At 48.7% G+C, this 24,872-nt stretch overlaps 1 protein-coding gene across 3 annotated transcripts; it reads left to right on the top strand.

Annotated features, from left to right (window-relative positions):
* Positions 1 to 6,196: 6,196 nt before the first annotated feature.
* Positions 6,197 to 23,240, top strand: SLC33A1 (solute carrier family 33 member 1). 3 transcript variants are annotated; one of them, XM_049775231.1, is made up of 7 exons: positions 6,197 to 7,006; positions 18,204 to 18,394; positions 19,788 to 19,972; positions 20,123 to 20,240; positions 21,011 to 21,226; positions 21,745 to 21,941; positions 22,996 to 23,240. In XM_049775231.1, exons 1-6 carry the CDS (start codon positions 6,229 to 6,231, stop codon positions 21,910 to 21,912), a joined length of 1,656 nt encoding a protein of 551 aa, XP_049631188.1. In that variant the 5' UTR covers positions 6,197 to 6,228; the 3' UTR covers positions 21,913 to 21,941; positions 22,996 to 23,240. The 3 variants fall into 3 exon arrangements, with proteins under 3 accessions (XP_049631188.1, XP_049631189.1, XP_049631187.1); XM_049775232.1 differs by having other exon boundaries at positions 23,005 to 23,240; XM_049775230.1 differs by having other exon boundaries at positions 21,745 to 23,240.
* The last annotated feature ends 1,632 nt before the right edge of the window (positions 23,241 to 24,872 follow it).

The following is a 24,872-nucleotide window of genomic DNA, read 5'->3' on the forward strand; positions in this document are numbered from 1 at the left end:
CTCCCACATGGGCACCTCTCTCTAGCCCCTCTAAACCCTGCATTCAGCATATCCTTGTCTTTTCTAGCAGCCCATTTTGCATTCTCTGCCCTCTAACAGTTGTAGTGGGCTTGGGGAGACCACAGGGGAAGGCACCTGTTTTGTAAGCAGCCCACCCCATTGCCCAGTCACTCCTGAGCAGAGCCAGGACATAGCCACAAGGGATGTTGAGGATCAAACCTGCACTGGTCACGTGCAAGGCCACCCTACCAGTTGTACTATTGTTCCAGCCCCCTACAAGGGGATATTTAAATTTACTTTATCTTCATTTTTTTTTTATCTTTTTAGGACACACCCAGTGTTACTGGAAGTTACTCCTGGTTCTGCACTTAAGAATTATGCCTGACGGTGCTTGGGGGATCCTATGGAATTAAACCCAGGTTGGCCATATACAAGGGAAACTGTGCTATCTCTTTGTGTCCTCCCCACTTTCCTTGCTTTGTTTTATTGGTAGTTCTGCAATTTCCACTCAGGGTCTCATACATACAGGGCAAATGCTCTTTTTTGTTTATTTGTTTGTTTTCTTGGGGGCCACACCCGTCGGTGCTCAGGGGTTACTCCTGGCTGTCTGCTCAGAAATAGCTCCTGGCAGGCACAGGGGACCATATGGGACACCGGGATTCGAACCAACCACCTTAGGTCCTGGATCAGCTGCTTGCAAGGCAAACACCACTGTGCTATCTCTCTGGGCCCCAGGGCAAATGCTTTTATCTGGACCTGAGAAAGCAGAAAATCCAACACCCTGAGAAGGGAGCAGATGAAATTAATAAAGAGGATAGGCTACTTAAAATAGTTTGAGTGGACCCAGGAGACAGTCCAGTGGCTAGAGCTCATACTTAGCATGTACAGGGACCCACATGCAACCCTCAAGCATCACTGGGTGCAGCCCCAAGGATCCCCAGCACTGTGGGACCTGGGCTGAGCTGCATTCCTAGACCCTTACAGTGAAATGCTGGTCTAAGAATGACTGTGACTTGGGGTTTTCCCACAGGGGATAAGGCTGGGTATTGAGAGTAGTTTTCAAAGCACAGTAGGGGAAGGGGGTGGAGAGACGGAATAGGACATTTACCTGGCACATGGCTCACTAGATTCCCTCCTAAGTACCACATAAGTTCCCACAACCCAGTCAGATCCCTGAGCACAAAGTCAGTAGTCTTTATACAGCTGGGTATGGTCCAAAATCAACCCCCCTCTCCCAGGGCCAGAGAGCTAGCACAGTTGTAGGGCAATTGCCTTTCATATGGCCAACCCAGGAGAGACCCAGGGTCAGTCCCTAGTATCCTATATGGTTCCCTGAGCCTGCCAGGAGAGATTTCTGAGTTCAGAGCCAGGAGTAAAATACAAATACAATACAAAAATACAAAACAACAAAATCAACTTCCCGACAAAATCAAACCAAAAAACGGCATTTGTCCAAACTCAAAGCAAAGTACTTACATTTTTTTCCCTAAACTTTATTTACCTGGGCAGCTTTGGGAGGGCATAGCGACCTGCTCACACTTTCAAATCGCAGCTGCTCCTGCAGCCCCCCACCCCTACCCAACTCGGGACCTAGCCCACCGACCCATAGGAGCTCAGTTTCCAGGCCAGAGCTATAACAAAGTTATAAAAGCAGGGCGTTTGCCTTGTACACGGGTGGCCAACCCCAGGACTCTAGTTTGATTCCCAACATCCCACATGGTCCCATCAGCCTGTCAGGGGCGATTTCTGAGTGAAGCCAGAAGTAACCCGAGTGCTGCGGGTGTTGACGCAATTCCCTCCTGCCCCCAATAAAAATAAAAAAAATAAACTCAGTTTTCTGGCCCCAAATCATCTGAGGAATTAACTGTGGCTGAGGGAACAGTGATAAGGGATTGCCATTAGATGGCGTCAGGTCTGGGTGTCTGGCATGGTTGGAGGCATTTTGTGGGGTAGTCTGCAAACACAAAGGTCTAGCTCTCAGGTTCAAAAATGCAGCAGATGGGGCCGGGCGGTGGCGCTGGAGGTAAGGTGCCCGCCTTACCTGCGCTAGCCTAGGAGACGGACCGCGGTTCGATCCCCCGGCGTCCCATATGGTCCCCCAAGCCAGGAGCGACTTCTGAGCGCATAGCCAGGAGTAACCCCTGAGCGTTACCGGGTGTGGCCCAAAAACCAAAAAAAAAAAAAAAAAATGCAGCAGAGATGGTACCTGTGTTTGCTCTGTGATGGCCCCTCTATGCTGAGTTTGGGGACCACCTGTACCCTGCCCACAGAAGTCTGTTTCTTTTTTTTTTTTCTTTTTTTTTGGGGGGGGGTCACACCTGGCAGCGCTCAGGGGTTACTCAAGGCTCTACATTCAGAAATTGTCCCTGGCAGGCACGGGGACCATATGGGATCCGGGATTGAACCACCGTCCTTCTGCATGGAAGGCAGATGCCTTGCCTCCAGGCTATCTCTCCGGCCTCAGAAGTCTGTTTATTGATCTTTTCTTTCTATCAAGCTGGATAGAAGTGCAATGGCTGCTAACCAGTTTTGTGTTTTGCTTTGTTTTTCCTCTTTACTTCTCCCATATAAAGAACCTAGGACGGTTTGCTGGCTCCTGATGCATCAGGTATAAGAGACCTTGCCTGCCATTCTTCATCCAATGCAGTTAGGATTTTTTTTTTTTTTTTTTGGTTTTTGGGCCACACCCGGTGACGCTCAGGGGTTACTCCTGGCTATGCACTCAGAAGTCGCTCCTGGCTTGGGGGACCATATGGGACGCCGGGGGATCGAACCGCAGTCCGTCCTAGGCTAGCGCAGGCAAGGCAGGCACCTTACCTCCAGCGCCACCGCCCGGCCCCGCAGTTAGGATTCTATTAGCAGAAAAATTTTATGATTTTACATACTGTAAAGGAAAACTTGCCTAAATTGGTTGTTTTTGTTTGGAGGTCACAAACAACAGTGCTCAGGGATCCTTCCTGGTGGTACTAGGAATTGGATCCAGGTTGGCCACATGCAAGGCAAGTGTCTGACACCTGAATGGTCTCTCTGGTCCCAGTCATTATTTCTTCAGCTGCAAGGACTGAGGGTGGGTGTGGCTTAGTTTGTCTACAAATCCCAAGTCTTGAGTTTCTGTGCTTAGTTGGATGGAGTGTAAACAGGCAGAGGAATCCTGTCTCTGATAACTCACAGTAGGAGGACCAGAGTCTGACTTAGGAGACCGTATCCAAAAAACACTAATTTCCGCTTGCTATTTCTCTGAAACACCTGCTGTGGGGACAGTTGAAAGCTAGGTCCTCAGACATCTTCAGGCCAGACTCTAGAGACTGAGACTTCTTGTCAGTTCACTGATGCTGGCTGACATCCTTGCTGTAGCTCTGAGTTGGATGCTCGACACCCTCCTGCTCAGTTAACAGTGAAAACATGCACCATTTCAAGGAGTTCAGTTTTGGAGCCTTTAGAGTATTAGCGAGGAGCAGAGAATTAGAATACTTGAGAAGGATTAAGTTTTTTTAATTGTTATTATTTAGTGCAAAAGGATGGTCCCAGTTGTAGCCTGGCACTACATATGATACCCTGAGCATTGTCAGGAGTGACCCAAGCCCCGTTGATGTGATTCAAAATTCCAAACAAAATTTCTTTTTGTTTTATTGGAAAGATGCTTGGTTTGGTTATTTTTTGTTCGGTGTTTGGGTCACACCCGGCAGCGCTCAGGGCTGACTCCTGGCTCTACACTCAGAAATCGCTCCTGGCAGGCTCGGAGGACCATATGGGATGCCAGACTTTGAACCACCATCCTTCTGCATGCAAGGCAAACGCCCTACCTCCATGCTATCTCTCCGGCCCCATGAGTGCATGCTTGTAACTTCTTCCTTCATATCACTCAGATTTTCAGACTGCATGAACATCTTCCAAATACCTCAGAACAGTAGGGAGCTTCTCAGAACTTTCAGAAAGTTCTGGTTATACTAGTTAGTGTAAAAAATGAAGCAGTGGCTATACCAGGCTGTGCTCCTGAACATAACTTCTGGTCAGACTCGGGGAGCAGTAGGAGGTGCTGGGGATTAGATTGGGGTCAGCAGTGCTTAAGGCAAGTGCTTTATCTGCTTTGCTATCTCTGGGGCCCATAGAACAGCATTTTAAAAAGTACCCTTTTCAGAGAACTGTATTACAAGGCAGGGCAAACCAAAACAGACAATGGACTATCTCCAACACTTTTCTTTTAAATACACAGGCCTGGGGCCGGGAAGGTGGCGCTAGAGGTAAGGTGTTTGCCTTGCAAGCGCTAGCGTAGGACGGACCATGGTTCGATCCCCCGGTGTCCCATATGGTCCCCCCAAGCCAGGGGCAATTTCTGAGTGCATAGCCAGGAGTAACCCATGAGCATCAAACGGGTGTGGCCCAAAAACAAACAAACAAAAAAAAACAAAAATTAAATACACAGGCCCTGAGTGTGAAATAGCTCAGGAAATAGATCCCTTGTCCTTCTCTGTTTCCACTTTTTCCCATTTCCTTTAGAATCCTCATTATTTTATTAGTTTCCTAGAATCCTTATTTTTTTCATGTGTTCTTTTTACTCACCTGTTTACTGTTTATTGGATCATCCAAATCAGGAAAACTGAGAAGGTTATGCCTCTATGAACTTCAGAACTAAAGCGTGGGTTGACCAGGGAGAGTGGCAACGCTTAGCAGACAGAACCAAAGCTTTTTTTTTTTGGTTTTTGGGCCACACCCGGCATTACTCGGGGGTTACTCCTGGCTGTCTGCTCAGAAATAGCTCCTGGCAGGCACGGGGGACCATATGGGACACCGGGATTCGAACCAACCACCTTTGGTCCTGGATCTGCTGCTTGCAAGGCAAACACCGCTGTGCTATCTCTCCGGGCCCAGAACCAAAGCTTTATAGTACAAATCAGATGGATTTCCTAAAATTTCACTTCTTCCCTTCCATTTCAGATCCTATGCAGGAGTCAAGTTGAAACCGGTTGTTATTACTCGGCTCTTGGAGGCTATAGGGTGGGGGGCGTTGGTTGGGATCACTCCTAGCGGTGCCAAGAGTAGGATCGGGTTGGGTCCTGTGCAAAGCAGAGGAAGGCAGGGACCCTAATCCAGTTTGGGGCGTCTCAGATGTCAGCAGTTCCCCGCAATTCCCTTGAGCCGGGCTCCCCTGACTCAGGTCCTTGCAACAACACCCTGGATCCCGTCCATCCATTCGCAGTCTTCGGCGCACCGGGATACCGCCTTCTCTTGCTCGCCAGGCAAGAAAATGTACCCCAGGGTTTTGTTGTTTCTTTGCTTTTTGGGGGGGATCACACTAGGCATCGCTCAGAGGTTCCTCCTGGCTCTACGCTCAGAAATCGCTCCTGGCAGGTTCGGGGGACCATATGGGATGCCGGGATTCGAACCACCGTCCTTCTGCGTCTAAGGCAAACGCCCTACCGCTGTGCTATCACTCCGGCCCCTAAATTCTAGGTTTGGGGGAGCACAAAGAGTGGCAAGAAAACGTCGTTAGCTTTCAGCCTTCCTCCGGTTCTGCCCGGCCCACCTGGACGGCGCGGGCCCAGAACCAAGAACCCGCAGTCCTACCTTCCCGCAAGCACCACCTCCCTGGCCCACGTGACCAAGCCGGCCAATCAGCGCGCCCCACGCCTCGCAGGCGGCCGCATGCGCTCACAGAGCCGGGGCTGGCGCGGCGCTGGAAGCCGGCCGTCCGGTGCGCCCGCCTTCGCCGTCCCACCACCTCCCGACCCCGCCGAGGCCGGGTTCCGAGGGGGAGGGCCGTTTCCGGCAGGGCCGAGTGCTGATTGGTTGAGCCTGGAGGCGGGGCAGGACTCTTTGGAGGCCCGGACTGCTTTCGGCCGCGCCGGGCGGAAGTCGCCAGGAGTCTCCCGGGCGCCGGCGAGGAAAGTGGGGTGTGCCGCGCCGCGCTGCCGGCCGCCCGAGCGAGAGCGGGGCTCGTGCGGGCCGGCCGTCGGGGTAGGCCGCAGCCGGGGCCTCCCTGAGCAGCAGCTGCAGCGGCTGAGGCAAGCACCACGGCCCCTTCGCCCAGCCCCGCGCCCGGGGGGCTCCTGCCGGGCTCCTTGACGCCGCTGCTCGGGCCCGCGCCGGCCCGGGTCCGGCCGCAGCCTGCCGCCCCGACGCCGCCCGCGCCCTGAGCGGCCCCGAGCCGCAGCCTCGGACCTGGGGTCCGGCCGGTCCAAGACGCTGAGCCCCGGCAGCTCCCCGACCGGGCTGTGCCTCGCGCCCAGCATGTCGCCCACCGTGTCGCACCGGGACTGCGGCCGGCAGCGGCGGCCCGGCACGGCGCAGCACGCCCTGGACCTGAAGGGCGCGCCGGCGCTGCAGGGCGGCTGGGAGGAGCGCGCGGGCGAGCCGGCGGGCGCCGAGGGCGAGCGGGAGGCGCTGCTGCTGCGGGACGCGGGCGCGGCCGAGCCGGGCAAGGGCCGCCGCGGCTGCCGCGCCGAGCTGGGCAGCGTGCTGCTGCTGCTCTTCCTCTACGTGCTGCAGGGCATCCCGCTGGGGCTGGCGGGCAGCGTGCCGCTCATCCTGCAGAGCAAGAACATCAGCTACACCGACCAGGCCTTCTTCAGCTTCGTCTTCTGGCCCTTCAGCCTCAAGCTGCTCTGGGCCCCGCTGGTGGACGCCGTGTACTTCCGAGGCTTCGGCCGCCGCAAGTCGTGGCTGGTGCCCACGCAGTACATCCTGGGCCTCTTCATGCTCTACCTGTCCACGCAGGTGGACCACATGCTGGGCGGCGACGACGGCAAGTCCCCCGACGTGCTGGCCCTCACCGTCACCTTCTTCCTCTTCGAGTTTCTGGCCGCCACGCAGGACATCGCCGTGGACGGCTGGGCGCTGACCATGCTGTCGCGGGAGAACGTGGGCTACGCCTCCACCTGCAACTCGGTGGGCCAGACCGCCGGCTACTTCCTGGGCAACGTCCTCTTCCTGGCCTTGGAGTCGCCTGACTTTTGCAACAAGTACTTGCGGCTGCATCCTCAGCCGCGGGGCATTGTTACCCTTTCAGGTAGGGCTCGACCCGGGGCAGGTGGTGCGCGCGTGTGGGCAAGGTGGTGCGGGTGCGTTGGAAGATGCTGGCATCTCCAGGAGTGGACCTCCCTGCACGGAGCTAGGAGGAGCTCTTGCACCTGCTGGGGCTAGTAGCCTCATCCTACTCCGCTCACTCACAAAAAGTTTACTCCAGTGGAGGAAGCCGTGTGATTTAGTGGAAATTGTTTCAGGGGAAGTGGGCATTGGGTTTTTGTTGATGTCGGACAGCCAGCTGGTGAGTTCGGGGACTGTCAGAGGCGGAGCCCCCCCCCCCCCTTACCTCATGCCCCTCTTTGCTGGACGTTGTTTCTACTCCCAAGCTCATATCCAGGCCCCCGTTTTTGGTCCTGTGAGTCGAGTTCTGTGAGCTGGTTCCTTTAGACCCAAGTCGGTGCCCCATGCCCTCTGCGACCAGTCTCCGCCCCCAATTGGGAAGGAGAAGTGTTTAGGGGCATTTTGGCTTACGGGCTTGCCTTGCAGGAAGCAATTTGCTTCATAGAAAAAGATTGGGGGAAGTTGTGTGGGTTCCTGAATGCAGGAACATCAGGTGAAAACACACTCAAGCAGTTCAAGAGGGCCCGGACTGTGCCCGGGCGGGTCCTGTGCAGTGGGTCCTTTCATCACCAGATCACATCTGATGCCCTCGCCCACTTCTTCCCCAGGCCAGCCTTTGCCCAGAGGCTGAACCAAGCAGTGGAGGTGTGTGCTTGTGGGAGCATTTTCTCTTTGTCCCAGATGGGTCAGATCATTTTGTGTGTGTGTGTGTGTGTTGGGGGATCACTGTATGTGTTTTGGGGGGTAATAGAAGCTGCTGGACTTGCGGGGGGGGGGCACTTTCTCTTTGTCCCAGATGGGTCAGATCACTTAGGGACCTCTGGTTATGCTTGAACTATTGGACAGGGGCAGGGAGGGCACTTTGCCTTGCAGGCAGCTTCCTCAAGTTCAATCCTCCATACCCCATGTGCTCCCCAGCACTGCCAGGAGTAAGCTCTGAGCATTGCCCAAAGTGGCCCTAAAGGCCCCCCCCCCCCCAATTTTTTGCCTTCCCTTGTCTTAGAAGTCCTTGGGGATTTGAGTAGTGACTGGGAGAATCTGCTATCTCTTGTGCACCCCTTCTCTGTGGGGACTCCTCCCCGTTGTCCGGAGCTTGGGCCCTTGGTCAAGGTTCCCCAACTCTTTCATGTTTTTTTTTTTTTTTTTTTTTGACTACTCTGTTGGTGATCAGGAATTAGTCCTGGCTCTGCACTCAAAAATTACTCTTCAGGCTCTGGGGACCATATGGGATGTCGGGGGTCGAACTCAGGTTCATGTGCATAGCAAACACCTACCCATTGTACTATCACTGGTCCCTCCGGAGTTTTGTCTCAGGCAGGGGTGGCGAACAAGTTTCACACAAAGAGCCAAAATTTTAAGCTGTGAGAGTCAGAGAGCCACACCATGCAGTGAGTGACCTGCCAAAACAGACAAACACTCACACAAAAGCATCTAATTTTAACAATAATAAACACATATTGCATTTTGCCATTTTGAGTGAGGGTAAAAATCCTGTTCGCCACCCCTGGTCAGGTGTCCTGGGGTCCCAGTCTTGCTCTGGGGTGTCACTTTGCTTCTGTCTCTCACGTTGTCTGTGGTTGGTCTTTTTATTACCTGCCCTGCTGTTACCTTGTGACACTAATGACTGTCCTACTTTCCCAGGGCAGTGGCAGCTGAGCTGGGTCTTTTCTTGTCTGAGAATGGGTACTGCACCATGCCAAAAGCATGCTTTGGCTTGCCTGGGAGCAGCATTTGGTTGCTAGAACCAAATGGGAAAGTCACATTTGGTGCCTTGGGATTTTCACTTACACAGATTGGGAGTTGTAAAAATAGCTTAATTTTTAAATTAACTGCATCTGTCTGTAGGGAATTGCTGGTTTTGTCTCATACATCAGATATTGTAATTTTTGTAAGTTAAGTGTTGAAAAATTTCTGTGCTTTCTCTTTTTATGACAGCACATGTATATAGTCTTTCCCCCAACCCCCGTTTTTGGCCCACAACCCTAGTGCTCAGGACTTATTCCTGGCTGTGCTTAGCAGTCACTCCTAGTTGTGCTTGGAGACCCAGAGGCGGGGATCATATATGTTGCTGAGTCAGCCACCTTCACTCCTGTTCTATCTAACCCCTGCATGTATAACCATTTTTTGTGTGGTTCTTTGCTCACATCGGGGGTGCTCAGCATTTAGTCCTGACTTCACTAATTCTTGGTGTGGTTTGTCAGAAATTCTCACTTCAGAGGGTAACATTCTAAAATATGATATCTCAATGGGACAATTGGAGCAAATTAAGTCTATTTTTAAAAGATAGGGGCTACTAGACTCAGGAATAATTAGAGATTTAACTAGAGCCCAAAACCCGAAGAGAAGTTATTTTTAAAAGTATTTCACTTTTTATTTTTCCTTTTTTTTTTGTTTGTTTGTTTGTTTTAAGATCACACCCAGGGTTACTCCAGGTTACTCCTGGCTCTGCATTCAGAAATTTCTCCTGGCAGGCACCGGGGACCATATGGGATGCCAGGATTTGAACCACTGTTGGTCCTGAGTCAGCTGCTTGCAAGGCAAATGCCCTACCACTGTGCTTTATCTATCTATACTCTTAATTTTTCTTTTTAAAACATCAAAGCAAAGAAGAATGGCATTTTTCTTTCCCCCGCAAATTTGGATGATATGTGTCTGAAAAGTCAATAAAAGAGACAGGTTATGTGCTAAGATTATTTTATTTGATATACATCTTACCCTGGATTTTAACATTGCATTGAGATTTTTGTTTTTGTTTTTGGGCCACACCCGGCAACCCTCAGAGGTTACTCCTAGCTCTGCTCTCAGAAATTGCCCCTGACAGGTGGGGGTGGGGTGGTGGGAGCAGGGGGAGAACCATATGGGATGCCAGGAATCAAATTGTCCATCCTGGGTTGGCTGTGTGCAAGGCAAATGCCCTACTGCTGTACTGTGGTTCTGGGTCCATTATTGAGTTTATTTAGAGACCAATTTACCTTTATATATAAGTGTATGACTGAAAGTCACACACAGCATTACTAATCATGGCTCTGTCCTTTACTTTTTATTTAAAATATATTTAAATTGAATCACTGTATGGGCCAGAGAGATAGCATGGAGGTAGGGTGTTTGTCTTGCATGCAGAAGGATGGTAGTTTGAATCCCCACATTCCATGTGGTCCCCCGAGCCTGCCAGGAGCAATTTCTGAGTTTAGAGCCAAGAGTAACACCTGAGCGCTGCCAAGTGTGACCCCCCAAAAAAACCCCAAATAAATAAATAAATAAATTGAATCACTGTGAGATACACAGTTACAAAGCTGTTCATGATTGAGTTTCAGTCATACAGCATTCCAACACCCATCCCTCCAGCACTGTCTCCAGTTTCCCTCTCCCCCCGAACCTGTCTCTATGGCAAGCATTTTTCTTTTTCTTTCTCATCATAAACACCTTGTTTTTGAATACTGTTACTGAAAAGACATCATGTATATCACTTTACTGCCTTTCAACACCCAGTTCTTGTTTGAGTCATCATTCCAACTATCATTGTCATAGTAGTCCCTTCTCTGCCCCCACACTACCTGCTCTTTGTGACAAGCTTCCTACCATGGATTGGATCTCCTGGCCCTTGTCTATTGTCTCTGGGTATTATTATCATATTATGTTTGGGTTTTTTTTTTTCTTTGGTTTTTGGGCCACACCTGGCAGTATTCAGGGGTTACTACTGGCTCCATGCTAGAAATTGCTCCTGGCAGGCTCGGGGGACCATATGGGATGCCGGGAATCGAACCAGTGTTTGTCCTGTGTTGGCCACATGCAAGGCAAATACCCTGCTGCTGTGCTACTGCTCCAGCCCCAATATGGTGGTTTTTTTTTTTTTTTTTTTTTTTTTTTTTTGGTTTTTGGGCCACACCCAGTAACGCTCAGGGGTTACTCCTGGCTATGTGCTCAGAAGTTGCTCCTGGCTTGGGGGACCATATGGGACACCGGGGGATCGAACCGCGGTCCGTCCAAGGTTAGCGCAGGCAAGGCAGGCACCTTACCCAATATGGTGGGTTTTTAAAAAAATTATTTTTGTTTTTGTTTTTAGTTTTGGGCCACACCCAGTGACTCAGGGGTTACTCCTGGCTATGCTCTTAAAAATTGCCCCTGGGTTGGAGGACTAAATGGGACTTCGGGGGATTGAACCTTGGTCCATCCTAGGTTAGCGTGTGCAAGGCAGATGCCCTACATCTTGCGCTACCATTCCATGTTTTTTTTTTATATATCCCACAAATGATCACTTATTCCTTTCCCTCTGACTCATTTCAGCACAACACTCTCCATATCATCCACATATAAGTGTATTTCATGGCTTCATTTTTCCTAATAGCTATGTTGTATTCCATTAAGTAGATGTACCACAGTTTCAAAAGAAGTTATCTACTCTCTGGGCCAGAGCAATAGCACAGAGGCAGGGCGTTTGCCTTGCATGTGCCATGTGTCGATCAAGGACCTGGTTCAATACCCAGTGTCCCATATGGTCCCCCAGCCAGGAGCGATTTCTGAGCGTGGAGCCAGGAGTAACTCCTGATCATCACCTGTTGTGGCCCCTCCCCCCAAAAAAATACCTAATATTTGCTCATCTGTTCTTGGGCTCTTGGATTGTTTCCAGATTCTGCTTATTGTGAATAGGAATTAAGAAGGCTTTTTTTTGTATTGCGTTTTTGAGTCCGTAGGGTATATTCCCAGGAACCTTATTGCTGGTTTATATGGAAGCTCAATTTCTAGTTCTTTGAGAAGTGTTCATTTTGTCTTCCACAAAGGTTGGACCAATCTACATTCCCACTGGCAGAGTTTCTTTCTCCCTGCATCTGCACCAGCACTGTTCTTGTTTTTTTCTTAAAATTTTTTGTTTTGTTTTTGGGCCACACCAAAAACCAGGTGATGTTCAGGGGTTACTCCTGGCTCCATGCTCCACTACACTATCCCTCTGGCCCCACCAGCACTGTTCTTGTTCTTTGTGATGTGTGCCAGTCTCTGGTGTGAGGTGATATCTCAGTATTGTTGTTTTTTTAAAAAACTTGATTGATTGGGGGGCCGGAGAGATAGCATGGAGGTAAGGCATTTGCCTTGCATGCAGAAGGGTGGAGGTTCAAATCCCGGCATCCCATATGGTCCCCCGAGTTTGCCAGGAGTGATTTCTGAGCATAGAGCCAGGAGTAACCTCTTGACTGCTGCTGGGTGTGATCCAAAAACCAAAACCAAACCCCCCCCAAAAAAAAAAAAAAAAAACCAAAAAACTTGATTGATTGGAGGCCAAAGAGATAGCATGGAGGTAAGGTGTTTGCCTATTTCTGAGCGTAGAGCCAGGAGTAACCCGGAACACTGCTGTGTGTGACACCCCCATGGTGCCAGAGCGGTGGCGCTAGAGGTAAGGCTGTCTTGCAAGTGCTAGCTTAGGACTGACCACTGTTCGAGATACCCCAACGTCTCATATAATCCCCCAAGCCGGGAGCAATTTCTGAGCACATAGCCAGGAGTCACTCTTGAGTGTTACCTGGTGTGGCTCAAAAAACAAGAAAGAAAAAGAAAAAATAAATTGCCCCTGGCAGGCTGGGCAACCACATGGGATGTCAGGAATCAGTCGGTCCTGGGTCGGCCACATGCAAGGCAAATGCCCTGCCACTGTGCTATTGATCTGGCCCCCATAGTAGATAGTTTCTTTTCTATTAGAATTTCTATCTATTAATTTCCTATCACTGTGCTTTCTCTGGCTCCTCATTGTTGTTTTGATTTGCATTGCCCTGATGATTAATGACATGGACATTTTTTTCATGTACCTTTGTCCTTTGTTTGTTTGTTTTGGTTTTGACACTTGGTGTTACTCCTGGCTCTGTACTGAGAAATCGCTCCTAGCAGGCATGGGGGATTGGGGGTGGGGGAAGACCATATGGAGGATGCTGGGGATTGAATGGATTGAATCCATTCTGGGTCTGCTGCATGCAAAGCAAGTGTCATACTGCTGTGCTATCACTCTGACCCTGGCCATTCTTTGAGAAATTTTCTGTTCATCTCCCCCTTTTTTCTATAGTGTTGGATTTATTTTTCTTGCAAAGTTCTTTTTTTTGGTGTGTGGGTCATACCCAGTGAGCTTCAGGGAGCTTTGGAGAACTCCTGACTGCACTCATGAATTACTCCTGTTTGCAGGAGTAAGGGACACTTGAGGTTGAACCTGGGTTGGCACCTGCATAGCAAGCGCCCTCCTACTCTCCTGTCACTCTGGCTTGTCTTTTAAAGTTTTACCAGTACTTTGCATATCTCAGATATTAGCCTCTTATCTGATGAGTGTTGGATAAATAACTTAAATCATTTTTCCCATTCCGTGGGCTGTTTTTGAATTCTGGTCATTGTTTCCTGTGAGATACAGAAGGTTCTTTAGTTCAGTATAGTCTCATTTATCATTTGCTTCCACTTGATTGGCCAGTGGTGTTTCTTCCTTGAAAATACATTTAGTTTCGTTGTGGTGTTTTCTGTTAATGTTTTTCTCTGTACTTTATGGATTCTTGGAGGTTTGTGGGGGTCATTTGGGTCACACCTGACCATGCTCAGACATGTATGATTCCAGTGTGAAACTGCCCACTAAAATGATTTTTTTTTTTTTTTGTTTTGGTTTTTGGGTCATACCCGGCAGCGCTCAGGGATTACTCCTGGCTCTACGCTCAGAAATCGCTCCAGCCCCCACTAAAATGATTTTTAAGAATGGAATGGAAATTCAGGAAATGGAACATTAATCCCATCAGCCAGTTGGCTTTTTTGCTCGAAGTCATCTAAGGAATCCTTTTCTCATGTTACTGTATTCTGGTCCTTTATTTTGGAACACAGCCCTTATAGATTTCCAGTGTCATCAGTTAAGTTCACAGAACAGGTTTCAGTTAACCCACACATTTCTGTTTTTGTTTTTTTTTGTTTTTGGGCCACACCCGGTGACGCTCAGGGGTTACTCCTGGCTATGCGCTCAGAAGTCGCTCCTGGCTTGGGGGACCATATGGGACACCGGGGGATCGAACCGCGGTCCGTCCTAGGCTAGTGCTGGCAAGGCAGGCACCTTACCTTTAGCGCCACCGCCCGGCCCCAACCCACACATTTCTGGGTTTGAGTTTTGCCTTGTGTTTGATACTTAAAATACATATTCTACACTCAATCACTCCTTTTTTTTTTTTTTTTTTTTTTTGTGGTTTTTGGGTCACACCCGGCAGTGCTCAGGGGTTATTCCTGGCTCCATGCTCAGAAATTGCTCCTGGCAGGCACGGGGGACCATATGGGACGCCGGGATTCGAACCGATGACCTCCTGCATGAAAGGCAAACACCTTACCTCCATGCTATCTCTCCGACCCCTCTTCTTTTTTTTTTTTTTTTTTTTTTTTGTGGTTTCAATCACTCCTGAAATGGTTCAGGTGACCCTGTGGGGTACTAGGGATTGAGCCCTGCTTGAACATATGCTAGGCAATCACCCTCTCCACTGTACCACCTCTCTGGCCACTCGTGGTATTTTGTTTTGTATTGTTTTGTTTCTGTTTTGGGCAGTGCTCAGGGGTTACTCCTGGCTCTCTGCTCAGAAATCACTCCTGGCAGGCACGGGGGACCATATGGGATGCCGGGATTTGAACCACCATTGGTCCTGGGTCAGCACTTGCAAGGCAAATGCACTACTTCTGTGCTATCTCTCCAGCCCACTTTACTTGGTTTCTTTTTTTTTTTTTTCCTATTTTTTTGGGTCACACATGGCAGCGCTCAGGAGTTACTCCTGGCTCTATGCTCAGAAATCACTCCTGGCAGGCTTGGGGGACCATATAGGATGCCGGAATTTGAACCACCGAGCTTCTGCATGCAAGGCAAATGCCTTACCTCCATGCTATCTCTCTGGCCCGCTGTCTTTTTCTTGTTCCTTCTCCTGGCAGCAAGAAGCTCTTACTGTAAAGGAGGATTTTGTTTACTAAAATTGGGAAGGTATATTAAACAAACAACATTAAAAAAAATCTCATTGGCCCAGTTAAGCAAATTTTAACTTGTTTTTTGTTGGTTTGTTTTTGGGCTGCACATGCTAGTGCTCAGGGGTGTTACTTCTGGCTCTTTGCTCAGGAATTACTCCTGGTGGGGCTCAGAAGACCATATGGGATGCCAGGGATGAACCCAGCTTGGCCGTGTGTTAAGGCAAGCATCCTACCCATTGTGCTATCTCTTTGGCTTCACAAATTTAATTTTTTTTTTGGTTTTTTTTTTTTTTTTTTTTTGGTTTTTGGGTCACACCCGGCAGGTCAGGTTAGGGGCTACTCCTGGCTCTATGCTCAGAAATCGCCCCTGGCAGGCTCAGGAGACTATATGGGATGCTGGGATTTAAACCACCGTCCTTCTGCATGTAAGGCAAAAGCCTTAGTTCCGGGGCTGGGTGGTGGCGCTGGAGGTAAGGTGCCTGCCTTACCTGCGCTAGCCTTGGAAGGACCGCGGTTCGATCCCCCGGCATCCCATATGGTCCCCCAAGCCAGGAGTGACTTCTGAGCGCATAGCCAGGAGTAACCCCTGAGCGTCACCGGGTGTGGCCCAAAAACCAAAAAAAAAAAAAAAAAGCCTTAGTTCCAGGCTATCTTTCCGGCCCACAAATTTAATATTTTTGCTTAGAAAATGGAACTCTGGGCTCGGAGAGATAGCACAGCAGCGTTTGCCTTGCAAGCAGCCGATCCAGGACCAAAGGTGGTTGGTTTGAATCCCGGTGTCCCATGTGGTCCCCCGAGCCTGCCAGGAGCTATTTCTGAGCAGACAGCCAGGAGTAACCCCTGAGCACTGCCGGGTGTGGCCCAAAAAACCAAAAAAAAAAAAAAAAAAAAAAAAAAAAAGAAAGAAAAAGAAAATGGAACTCTATGGGCCAGAGAGATAGCATGGAGGTATGGTGTTTGCCTGGCATGGAGAAGGACGGTAGTTCAAATCCTGGCATCCCATATGGTCCCCCGAGCCTGCCAGGAGCTGTTTCTGAGCGGAGAGCCAGGAGTTTTTGGGTGTGACCCAAAAACGAAAAAGAAAAAAAATAAAGAAAATGGAACTCTAGGCTGGAGCTTGAGTGAGGATTCAAGTACTTGCCTGGCATGTGACTGACTTCCTAAGCTAAGTATGATTCTGGGGCCGGAGATATAGCACAGCGGTAATGCTACATGCAGCCAACACAGGACAGACCCCAGTTTGAATCCCGGCATCCCATATGGTCCCCAGAGCTTGCCAGGAGTGACTTTTTTTTTTTTTTTTTTTTTTTGGCTTTTGGGTCACACCCAGCAGTGCTATGGGGTTACTCCTGGCTCCACGATCAGAAATCGCTCCTGGCAGGCTTGGGGGACCATATGGGACGCCGGGATTCGAACCAATGACCTTCTGCATGAAAGGCAAACGCCTTACCTCCATGCTATCTCTCCAGCCCCCAGGAGTGACTTCTGAGCACAAAGCCAGGAGTAACTCTTGAGTGCTGCCGGCTGTGACCCTCCCAAAAAAAGTATGATCCTAAGGGTAAAACTAACCCTGGAGCATAAGTTGTTACATGTTATATACATGTAGCATATAACAGTATGCTCCTCTGTACCTGACTCCTAACTCTGCACTCAGGAATCACTCCTGGTGGTGCTGGCTGAGCAAGATTGGGATACTGAGAATCGAATCTAAGTCAGCCATGTGCAAGGTGAATTCCCTACCCATTGTACTATCTCTCTGGCCCTGAGAGATTCTTTATTTTCATTTAGGTTTACGTAGAGGCCATTACTTGACATTTTCTGTAACAGTGTCCCATCTCCCTAGCCTCATTTTGAAAAAGGCTTGTTTAAAAAGCAAATGAATAAAAACTTCATTGATGAGAATATAACAGATTTTTTTTTGTTGTTGTTTTTGGGCCACACCTGGCTGTGCTCAGGGGGTACTCTTGGCTCTTCCCAGGTTGGCCGAATGCAATGTAAATGCCCTACCACTATGCTACCTCTCCGTTTCCTGAATATAACAGGTTTTCTATGATGAGGTCATTATATAAACCCACCTGTTAGCAGTATTAGAAACCATGATGCCTAAAATTGAAAAGAAAGAGGCTGTAGAGATAGCATGGAGGTAAGGCATTTGCCTTGCATGCAGAAGGTCGGTGGTTTGAATCTCGGCATCCCATATGATCCCCCAAGCCTGCCAGGAGCGATTTCTGAGTGTAGAGCCAGGAATAACCCCTGAGTGCTGCCGGGTGTGACTCAAAATCCTACCCATTGTGCGTGTTAGGTTTGATGTTTTTTGTTTGGTTTTGGTTTTGGTTTTTGGGTCACACCTGGCAGTGCTTGGGTTACTCCTGGCTCTGTGCTCAGAAATCACTACTGGCAGGCATGGGGAACCATATGGGATGCTGGGATTCGAACCACAGTCGGTCCTGGGTTGGCTGCTTGCAAGGCAACTGCCCTACCACTGTGCTATCTCTCCAGTTCCATGGTTTGGTGTTTTTTTGTTTTGATTTTTGTTGTCATTAGTGGTGGGTTACACCTAACTCTGCACTCAGGAATCACTCCCAGCGGCCGGAGCGATATAGCAAAGCGGTAGGGCGTTTGCCTTGCATGTGGCTGTCCCAAGATGGACCTGGGTTCGATCCCCGGCGTTCCATATGGTCTCCCAAGCCAGTGCATACCTAGGAGTAACCCCTGAGCATCACCAGGTGTGGCCCAAAAACAAACAAACAAAATTACTCCCAGAAAAAAAAAAAGAAGAAAATAGAATCACTCCTGGCAGTGTTCGGAGACTATTATAGGATGCCAGGGATCAAATCCAGGTCAGTGTGTGCAAAGCAAGTATCTTACCTACTGTACCATTGATGTAGTGGTATGTAAACAATGCTAGATTGAAAAAAAGTTGTGTACAGAATTAGGATTGATGAAGATAGGTCATTTGGAAACAGATTTAAAAGCTTTCTGTTGTTTTTGTTTCTGGGCCACACCCAGCAGTACTCAGGGGTTATTCTTTGTTCTGTACTTGGGGATCACTCCTAGTGGTGCTCGGGGATCCCTATAGGATGCTGGGGATTGAACCTAAGTCTTCTGCTGCAAGACATGTACACTCCCCATGAACTTTTCCAGCCCAAGATTTAAAATTTTTGTATTTTTAGATTTCCTTCTCTTCTGGGGAACTGTGTTTCTAATCACAACAACGCTAGTCGCCCTTCTGAAGAAGGAGAACAAGGATGTGTCAGCAGGCCATGAGGAGACCCAGGGGATCACAGACACTTACAAGCTCCTCTTCTCCATCATCAAGATGCCGGCAGTGCTCACATTCTGCCTCCTGGTTCTCACCGCAAAGGCAAGAGATGTGGGAAGCACGTTCGCCTTTCTGTTTGGTTGGTTTTTATTTTTGGGTCATAGCTGATGGGGCTTAGGGCTGACTCTGGGCTCTATACTCAGTGACCATCCTTTGGCGGGGCTCAGGGTACCTTATAGTGTGCCAGTGATCGAACCTAGCTCTCTCCCTACTGCTGTCACGCCAGCACCACATACCTCCTGTTCCTCAGTTGCTTCTCAGCAGTTTCTCTCAGCACAGTTTCCGGGAAGTGGCACCTACCACTGGAGTGGCCTGGCTTGCCTGAGTCTCCTGAACATGGCAGGCAGGGCGTTGGTGGCCCAGGTGCCATGAGAAAGACAGATAAAGCTCACTGATAGTGAAAGGGGCGATGAACCCCAGGAATGTGCAGTCCTCACATGTGTGATGTCTTCCAATCCACCCAGTTCTTATACCATGAAATCTCTCTGAGTAAGGACCCAATGCTTGGAAAGCTATTGAGGAAGCAGCTGTTCGCTGTTGTTCCTGTAAACAGACTGAGATTCTGTGTCAGTTTATAAACTGCATTACATGTGATTCAGGTTTATTCCTGGCTCTGCACTTAGGAATCACTCCTGGTAGGATTTGGGGGATCATATGAGATGCTAAGGATTAAATCCAGGTCAGCTGTGTGTGAGACAAGCGGCCTGCCTGCTGTGATACTTGTAATACTGTGCTGGCCCCTCTATTTTGGTTTAGATTTTTTTGTTTGTTTTCGAGCCACATCTGACAATGCTTTGGGATTACTTCTGGCTTTTCACTCAGGAATCACTCCTGGCAGGCTCAGGGGACCATATGGATGCCAGGGATTGAATCTGAGTCTGCCACATGTAAGACAAGTACCTTCCCCACTGTCCTATTGCTCAGGCCCTGTTTTGTCTTTGTTTCTGCAATGCCAGGAATCAAATCCGGGCCCTAACACATGGGAGGCACATACTTTACCATTGGGCTATATTCTAAACTTAAAGAATTTTTTTTCTGAGAGGTGGGAGTGGTTCTGTCACACCTGGCTGTGCTCAGAGCTCACTCTTAACTCTATGTTTAGGGCTCTCTCCTGGCAGGGATCAAGGGAACCTAAGTGGTGTTTTTTTTTTTTGTTTTTTTTTTTTTTTTTGGTTTTTGGGCCTCACCCGGCTTTGTGCTCAGAAATCACTCTTGGCTCTGGGGATCATATGAGATGCTGGGGATCGAACCCAGGTCCATCCTGAGTCAGCCACATTCAAGGCAAACACCTTACTGTTGCTCTCTCGCTCTGGCTCCCTGGTGTTGGGATTCTTAACTGGGGTTAGTCACATTAAAGGCCAACATCTTAGCCTCTGTCCTCTCCCTGGCCGATGACTAGGTTCTTGAGAAACTTCTGTTTGTTGTTGTGTTTCAGATCGGCTTCTCAGCTACAGATGCGGTGACAGGTCTGAAGTTAGTGGAGGAGGGGGTTCCCAAAGAACATCTTGCCTTGCTTGCCGTCCCCATGGTGCCTCTACAGATCATCCTGCCTCTGATCATCAGCAAATACACAGCAGGCCCCCAACCTCTGAACATCTTCTATAAAGCCATGCCCTGCAGGTATGGCTGTCTGCTGAGAGGGGGAAGCAACAGACCAGTTTGGTGCTGTCCCCCTCCCCCCAATTGGCTCTGCCATGCTTGACACCCACTTTCTTCTTTGTTGTGTTCATGAACTAAAAGGGAAGTCACTTTGTTCCTTCTTCCCTGTAGACTGCTTCTGGGCTTAGAATATGCTCTGCTGGTCTGGTGGACCCCAAAAGTAGCGCATCAAGGGGAATTCCCCACCTACTACTATATCGTCGTGTTACTGAGTTACGCCCTGCACCAGGTAAGTTTGTTAAATGGGAGAAGACATGATGAACCCCAGGCCAGTTGAGAGTCTAAAGACCTCAGGTGTGTTCTGTGCATGTAGGGTCCTGCTTTCATCCCTGGCCCTGTTCTGAGCCCTGCTGGTTGTGGGGCCCCCAAAATTGTGTCTTGATATATCAGTGTTAGGTTACTTCCCCCCTATTGTGAGGTATGAGAAGTAGCAATGGCTGCTGGGGACCTAGGGCTTCTGCATTAGGATCCATGCTGAGTCATAGTGTCTGTTTTGTTTGGATATAGGTAGGCCCAGAGGGTCTCAGAACTAGTCCTGACTCTTGTGCTCAGGGATTACTCCTGGGTGACCTCAGAGACCCTATTTGATCTTGAAGATAGAGACTAGATTTGCATGTGCAAGGCCAGCACCTCACCCCACTGTGCATTCTCTAGCCATGTTATTAACTGTTTTTGTGGAGCCACAACTGACAATGATTCTGGCTTACTCCTGGCTCTTTGCTCCATGGATGCTCCCAGTGAATATTCAGGGGATCATTTACCTGAATTGAACCTGGACTTTGATCCCTCCTTTGCACACACATCCAATCCTGCCTGAGGAGCTCCCACCAGTACCAACTGTAGATTTTTCCTGTGAGAGTTTTTCAGAGTAATTGTGACTAAGACATAGGTAGGGGCAGGTTTGAGAGCAGAGTGCTTGGGACCCTGGTGTCCAGGAGGCTAAGCTGGGGTCTCCTATATGTGACACTGGCTAGGAATGAGGTTTTTTGTCTTTCACAGGTGACACTCTACAGCATGTATGTGTCTATAATGGCCTTCAATGCCAAGGTCAGTGACCCGCTCATTGGAGGCACTTACATGACCTTGCTCAACACCGTGTCCAACCTGGGTGGCAACTGGCCAGCCACGGTTGCCTTGTGGCTGGTGGATCCTCTCACAGTGAAGGAGTGTGCAGGAGCCTCCACCCAGAATTGCCAGACGCCAGAAGCTGCTGAGGTGAGTGGGGGCTTCAGGAAGGCCGGCAGGCAGGTCCAGTTCTAGATTGCTTGGACATGAGACCTGGTGAGACCTCCTCTTGGCCAGCCATCATGCTAGTCTAGCAGCAGTTCCCAGCTCTGTAGCTGCTTCAGCTCAGAACAACCAGTGCCACCTGAAGGGTTTGAGGGTTGGCCCCTAGTGGTGTCGGTTGAAGTTCCTCTCTAAGGGAAGCTATAATTTCAGCTGACTAAAATCGGCAGATTATTTCCAAGTAAACCTTAATCTTCTAGTGTCATTTCCTGTGCAACATCTTCTTGGCTCTGGCTGTGAGAAGGCAACGTGTTGAAACGAGTCTGCTTTTTAGCAGGAGCTGAGTGGTTTTTTTAACACATTAGAGCGTTAGCAGGCTAAGTTGTACTACCATGCTTTGTCATGTGAAGTGTGTGCTCCTGTTGGCTGCCGGGGTAGAAAGATGTGACTTGTCAGGTGCTTCCCTTTTGCATTATTGACTGTCCATTGTGCTTGTGTCTTAACAGCTTTGCAGGAAACTCGGGGGTTCGTGTGTGACGGCGCTGGATGGCTACTATGTGGAGTCCATTATTTGTGTTTTCATTGGATTTGCTTGGTGGTTTTTTCTGGGGCCAAAATTTAAAAAGTTACAAGATGAGGGACCATCTTCATGGAAGTGCAAAAGGAGCAATTAGTTCTTTTCTCTACTAGACATTCTGGAAAGGTAACCGTAGTTGCATTTTAATTCACAGAGCAATGATAATCAGTGCATAGGAGCATACAACACTTTCCAACAATGGAATGATTCCAATAAAATGCCAAATGGTTGAAAATAGACACCTCTGCATATCTGACCAGTCGTTTTTTTGGCCATATATTTTGAATTTGCAGAAGGTTGGAGAAATGCTTTCAAAAACTGTTCTGACCTGGCATGTCTTGATATGTGACTCACCATAGTGTGAGTGTGCTTTGAGCCGAAGGTCAATGGTTGGGTGGTGGAGCCTGGTGAGATTCCCAGATCCTGGGGGTCACTGCAGTTTGTTGTGTGTCTAAGAACCAGTGGTCCACTTGCCTGGCCTTGGGACAATTTATTATTTCAAGTTGCAAAGGGGTCAAATTAGTATGGAATTCATAGAGCAGAGAATTTAAGCCAATGCAATGCCATTTGGTTGTTCTTGTTCTTTTTCTGACCGTGACCACATTATCCTTTTGAATCTGTGTTAAAAATACTATTTTAAATGTATTTTCTGCTTTTTTAAGCATTGAAGATTTATAAGAAGATGATTCAAACTATTTTTTATAAAATGAAAGCTATGCTTTTTAATTTATTGAGTCCTTGCACCTGTTGTCTAAGTGCTTCTTCAGACACATTCTGATGAGGGGGCAGGCCCCACATTCCCTGTGTGTGCAGGCTGCAAATAAAGACTTTATTTTTCATTTTTTTTTTATTCTTGAGATAAAAACAATTATAATGCTTTCTAATCAGGTATAGTAACTGTAGTGCAAACTATTTGATTTCAAAGTACAAAGATGTCCGAGCCTTTGAGGAGGGAGCATTGAGCTGGGCATCTCTAAACACAGCACTTTACCATGAAAAGGCCTTGCAGCTCCTCTGTGCCAAGGCAGGTGCCAGTTTTCTTCCCACATGGAACACTGCTATCCCAGGAACACTAAGGGGGATGGGGGACCAAGTCCCTGAGAACTGCAGAGCCTTCATCCTTGAATGCCCATTCCTGAGGCTCTTGGCTGATTGTGCTCTGCTCTTCCGCTCCTCTGAGATGCTGCAGATCCTTCAGAGTCCGAAGGAGATGAGTCTACGTCAGAACGAAAACTGCTGCTGCCTGAGCTGGTTTTGGGTCCCATGTTGGACTAAGAGCAGGGCCATAGGGTGTGGGAGACAGTGGCCCTTGCACATGAGGAAAGCTGTGGCAGTGACTTGGACCCCACAGAGCCAGTGTGGGCCACAGGACCTCGTCATGGGAGTGCCCACTGTTATGTGTCAATAAAGAGAAAACCAACTTTATGCACGTGTGAAATGAATTTGACTTTTACTTTTGGGGTCAAGAAACAGGTGGGAGAGTATGTCCTTTGACATGTGCAACCCCAGGTCCCATCTCTGGCATCAGAATACACTGTATGTAAGACTTTTTCTCTGGAGGTGGGCTACCTTCAACAGCACTTAGGGGCTATTCTTGCAATGCTGCAGATTCAAACTGGGTTCAGAAGGATGCCATGTGCTTACTTTAGCCCCTGTACTACTACTGTTTGGCTCCCTCAAGACATTTTAAGCCCCTTTGCTTCAGTTGGTAGATGTGGGGTGGTCACCCCTGTTGGTGCTTAGGATTTATTCTTGGCTCTGTGCCCAGGGATCACTCTTAACAGTATACAGGGATCCATCAGTGGTGCTGGGGACTGAACTGGGGTCAACCATGTGCAAGGTCAGTGCCTTCACTCAGGGGCTATACAGCTTATACTTTAAACCTTTAAAATGAAGGCCATTGGGGTTGGAACAATAGTACAGGGTGTTTGCCTTACACACAGCCCAAATAAAACCATTAGATACCTCTATTTAGCAATGAACAATTGTGTTTATTTAGAAACATGTTTATATTGCATGTGAAAATGGCTTGTTCTAGCTATATGCAACCAAGTTGCATATATTTATGGGACACAGGATTGAATCACAGTTCGTCCTGGGTCAGCTGCATGCAAGGCAAATGCCCGACTGCTGCATCATCACTCCAGCCCCAAAATTGCACATATTGATCATGGGTAGCTTCTTACAAATGACCTGCTTGGATTGAAGGCTTTGTTCATTATAAGTCATATTAGAAGTTTTTTTTTTTGTTTGTTTTTTGGTTTTTGGGTCACACCCAGCAGTGCTCAGGGGTTACTCTACACTGGTTCTACGCTCAGAAATTGCTCCTGGCAGGCTCGGGAGACCACATGGAATGCCAGGATCCAAACCACCGTCCTTCTGCAAGCAAGGTGAACGCCCTACCTCCATGCTATCTCTCCGGCCCAATATTAGAAGCTTTTGTTGTATGTGCCAGTGTTCTATTTCTGATGCATCCAGAGGTACTTATGGCTCCTTTACCTCTGCTCCATGGTAACCCCAGCAGTGCTGAAGAATCAGATGTGCCTGGATCCTGAATACAGGGATACTGTGTCCTTAGCCTTCAAGTCGTTCCTGTTGTCCTGAGGCCTCTGCTCTCCAGTATGAATGTTCATGCCCCCAGCAAATGTGTGACCAGTGTTATACATACTTTTTTTTTGGGGGGGGGGTTTCACACCCGGCAGCACTCAGCGGTTACTCCTGGCAGGCTCGAGGGACCATATGGGATGCCAGGATTTGAACCACCGTCCTGCATGCAAGGCCAATGCCCTACCTCCATGCTATCTCTCAAGCCCCACTTCTTTTTTTCTTGGTGTCTTCATTTGTACAATGGCTCTACTATGTACACCTGTAGTATGGCTTGAAAGGGGCTTAGACAGTTATAGTCAGGGTCTAAAAAAACTCCTGTATCAATATTTAAAATGTGCCTAAAAGGGACTGATAGTATCAGTGAATTAAGGGCATGGGCCTTGCAACAGAGCATGAATTTGAGTCCCGCTGAGAGTGATCCCTGAGTGCAGAGCCAGAAGTAAGCCTGAG

Source organism: Suncus etruscus, chromosome 6 (genome assembly GCF_024139225.1).
Source record: "Suncus etruscus isolate mSunEtr1 chromosome 6, mSunEtr1.pri.cur, whole genome shotgun sequence".
Lineage (NCBI taxonomy): Eukaryota > Metazoa > Chordata > Mammalia > Eulipotyphla > Soricidae > Suncus > Suncus etruscus.

What these genes read in the sequence shown, in the direction of transcription:
- SLC33A1 (XM_049775230.1), top strand. Translation starts at nt 6,229, where the DNA reads ATGTCGCCCACCGTGTCGCACCGGGACTGCGGCCGGCAGCGGCGGCCC. An exon ending in TATAAAGCCATGCCCTGCAG is followed by an intron (nt 19,973 to 20,122) that starts GTATGGCTGTCT and finishes TCTTCCCTGTAG; the next exon opens with ACTGCTTCTGGGCTTAGAAT. An exon ending in AGACGCCAGAAGCTGCTGAG is followed by an intron (nt 21,227 to 21,744) that starts GTGAGTGGGGGC and finishes GTGTCTTAACAG; the next exon opens with CTTTGCAGGAAACTCGGGGG.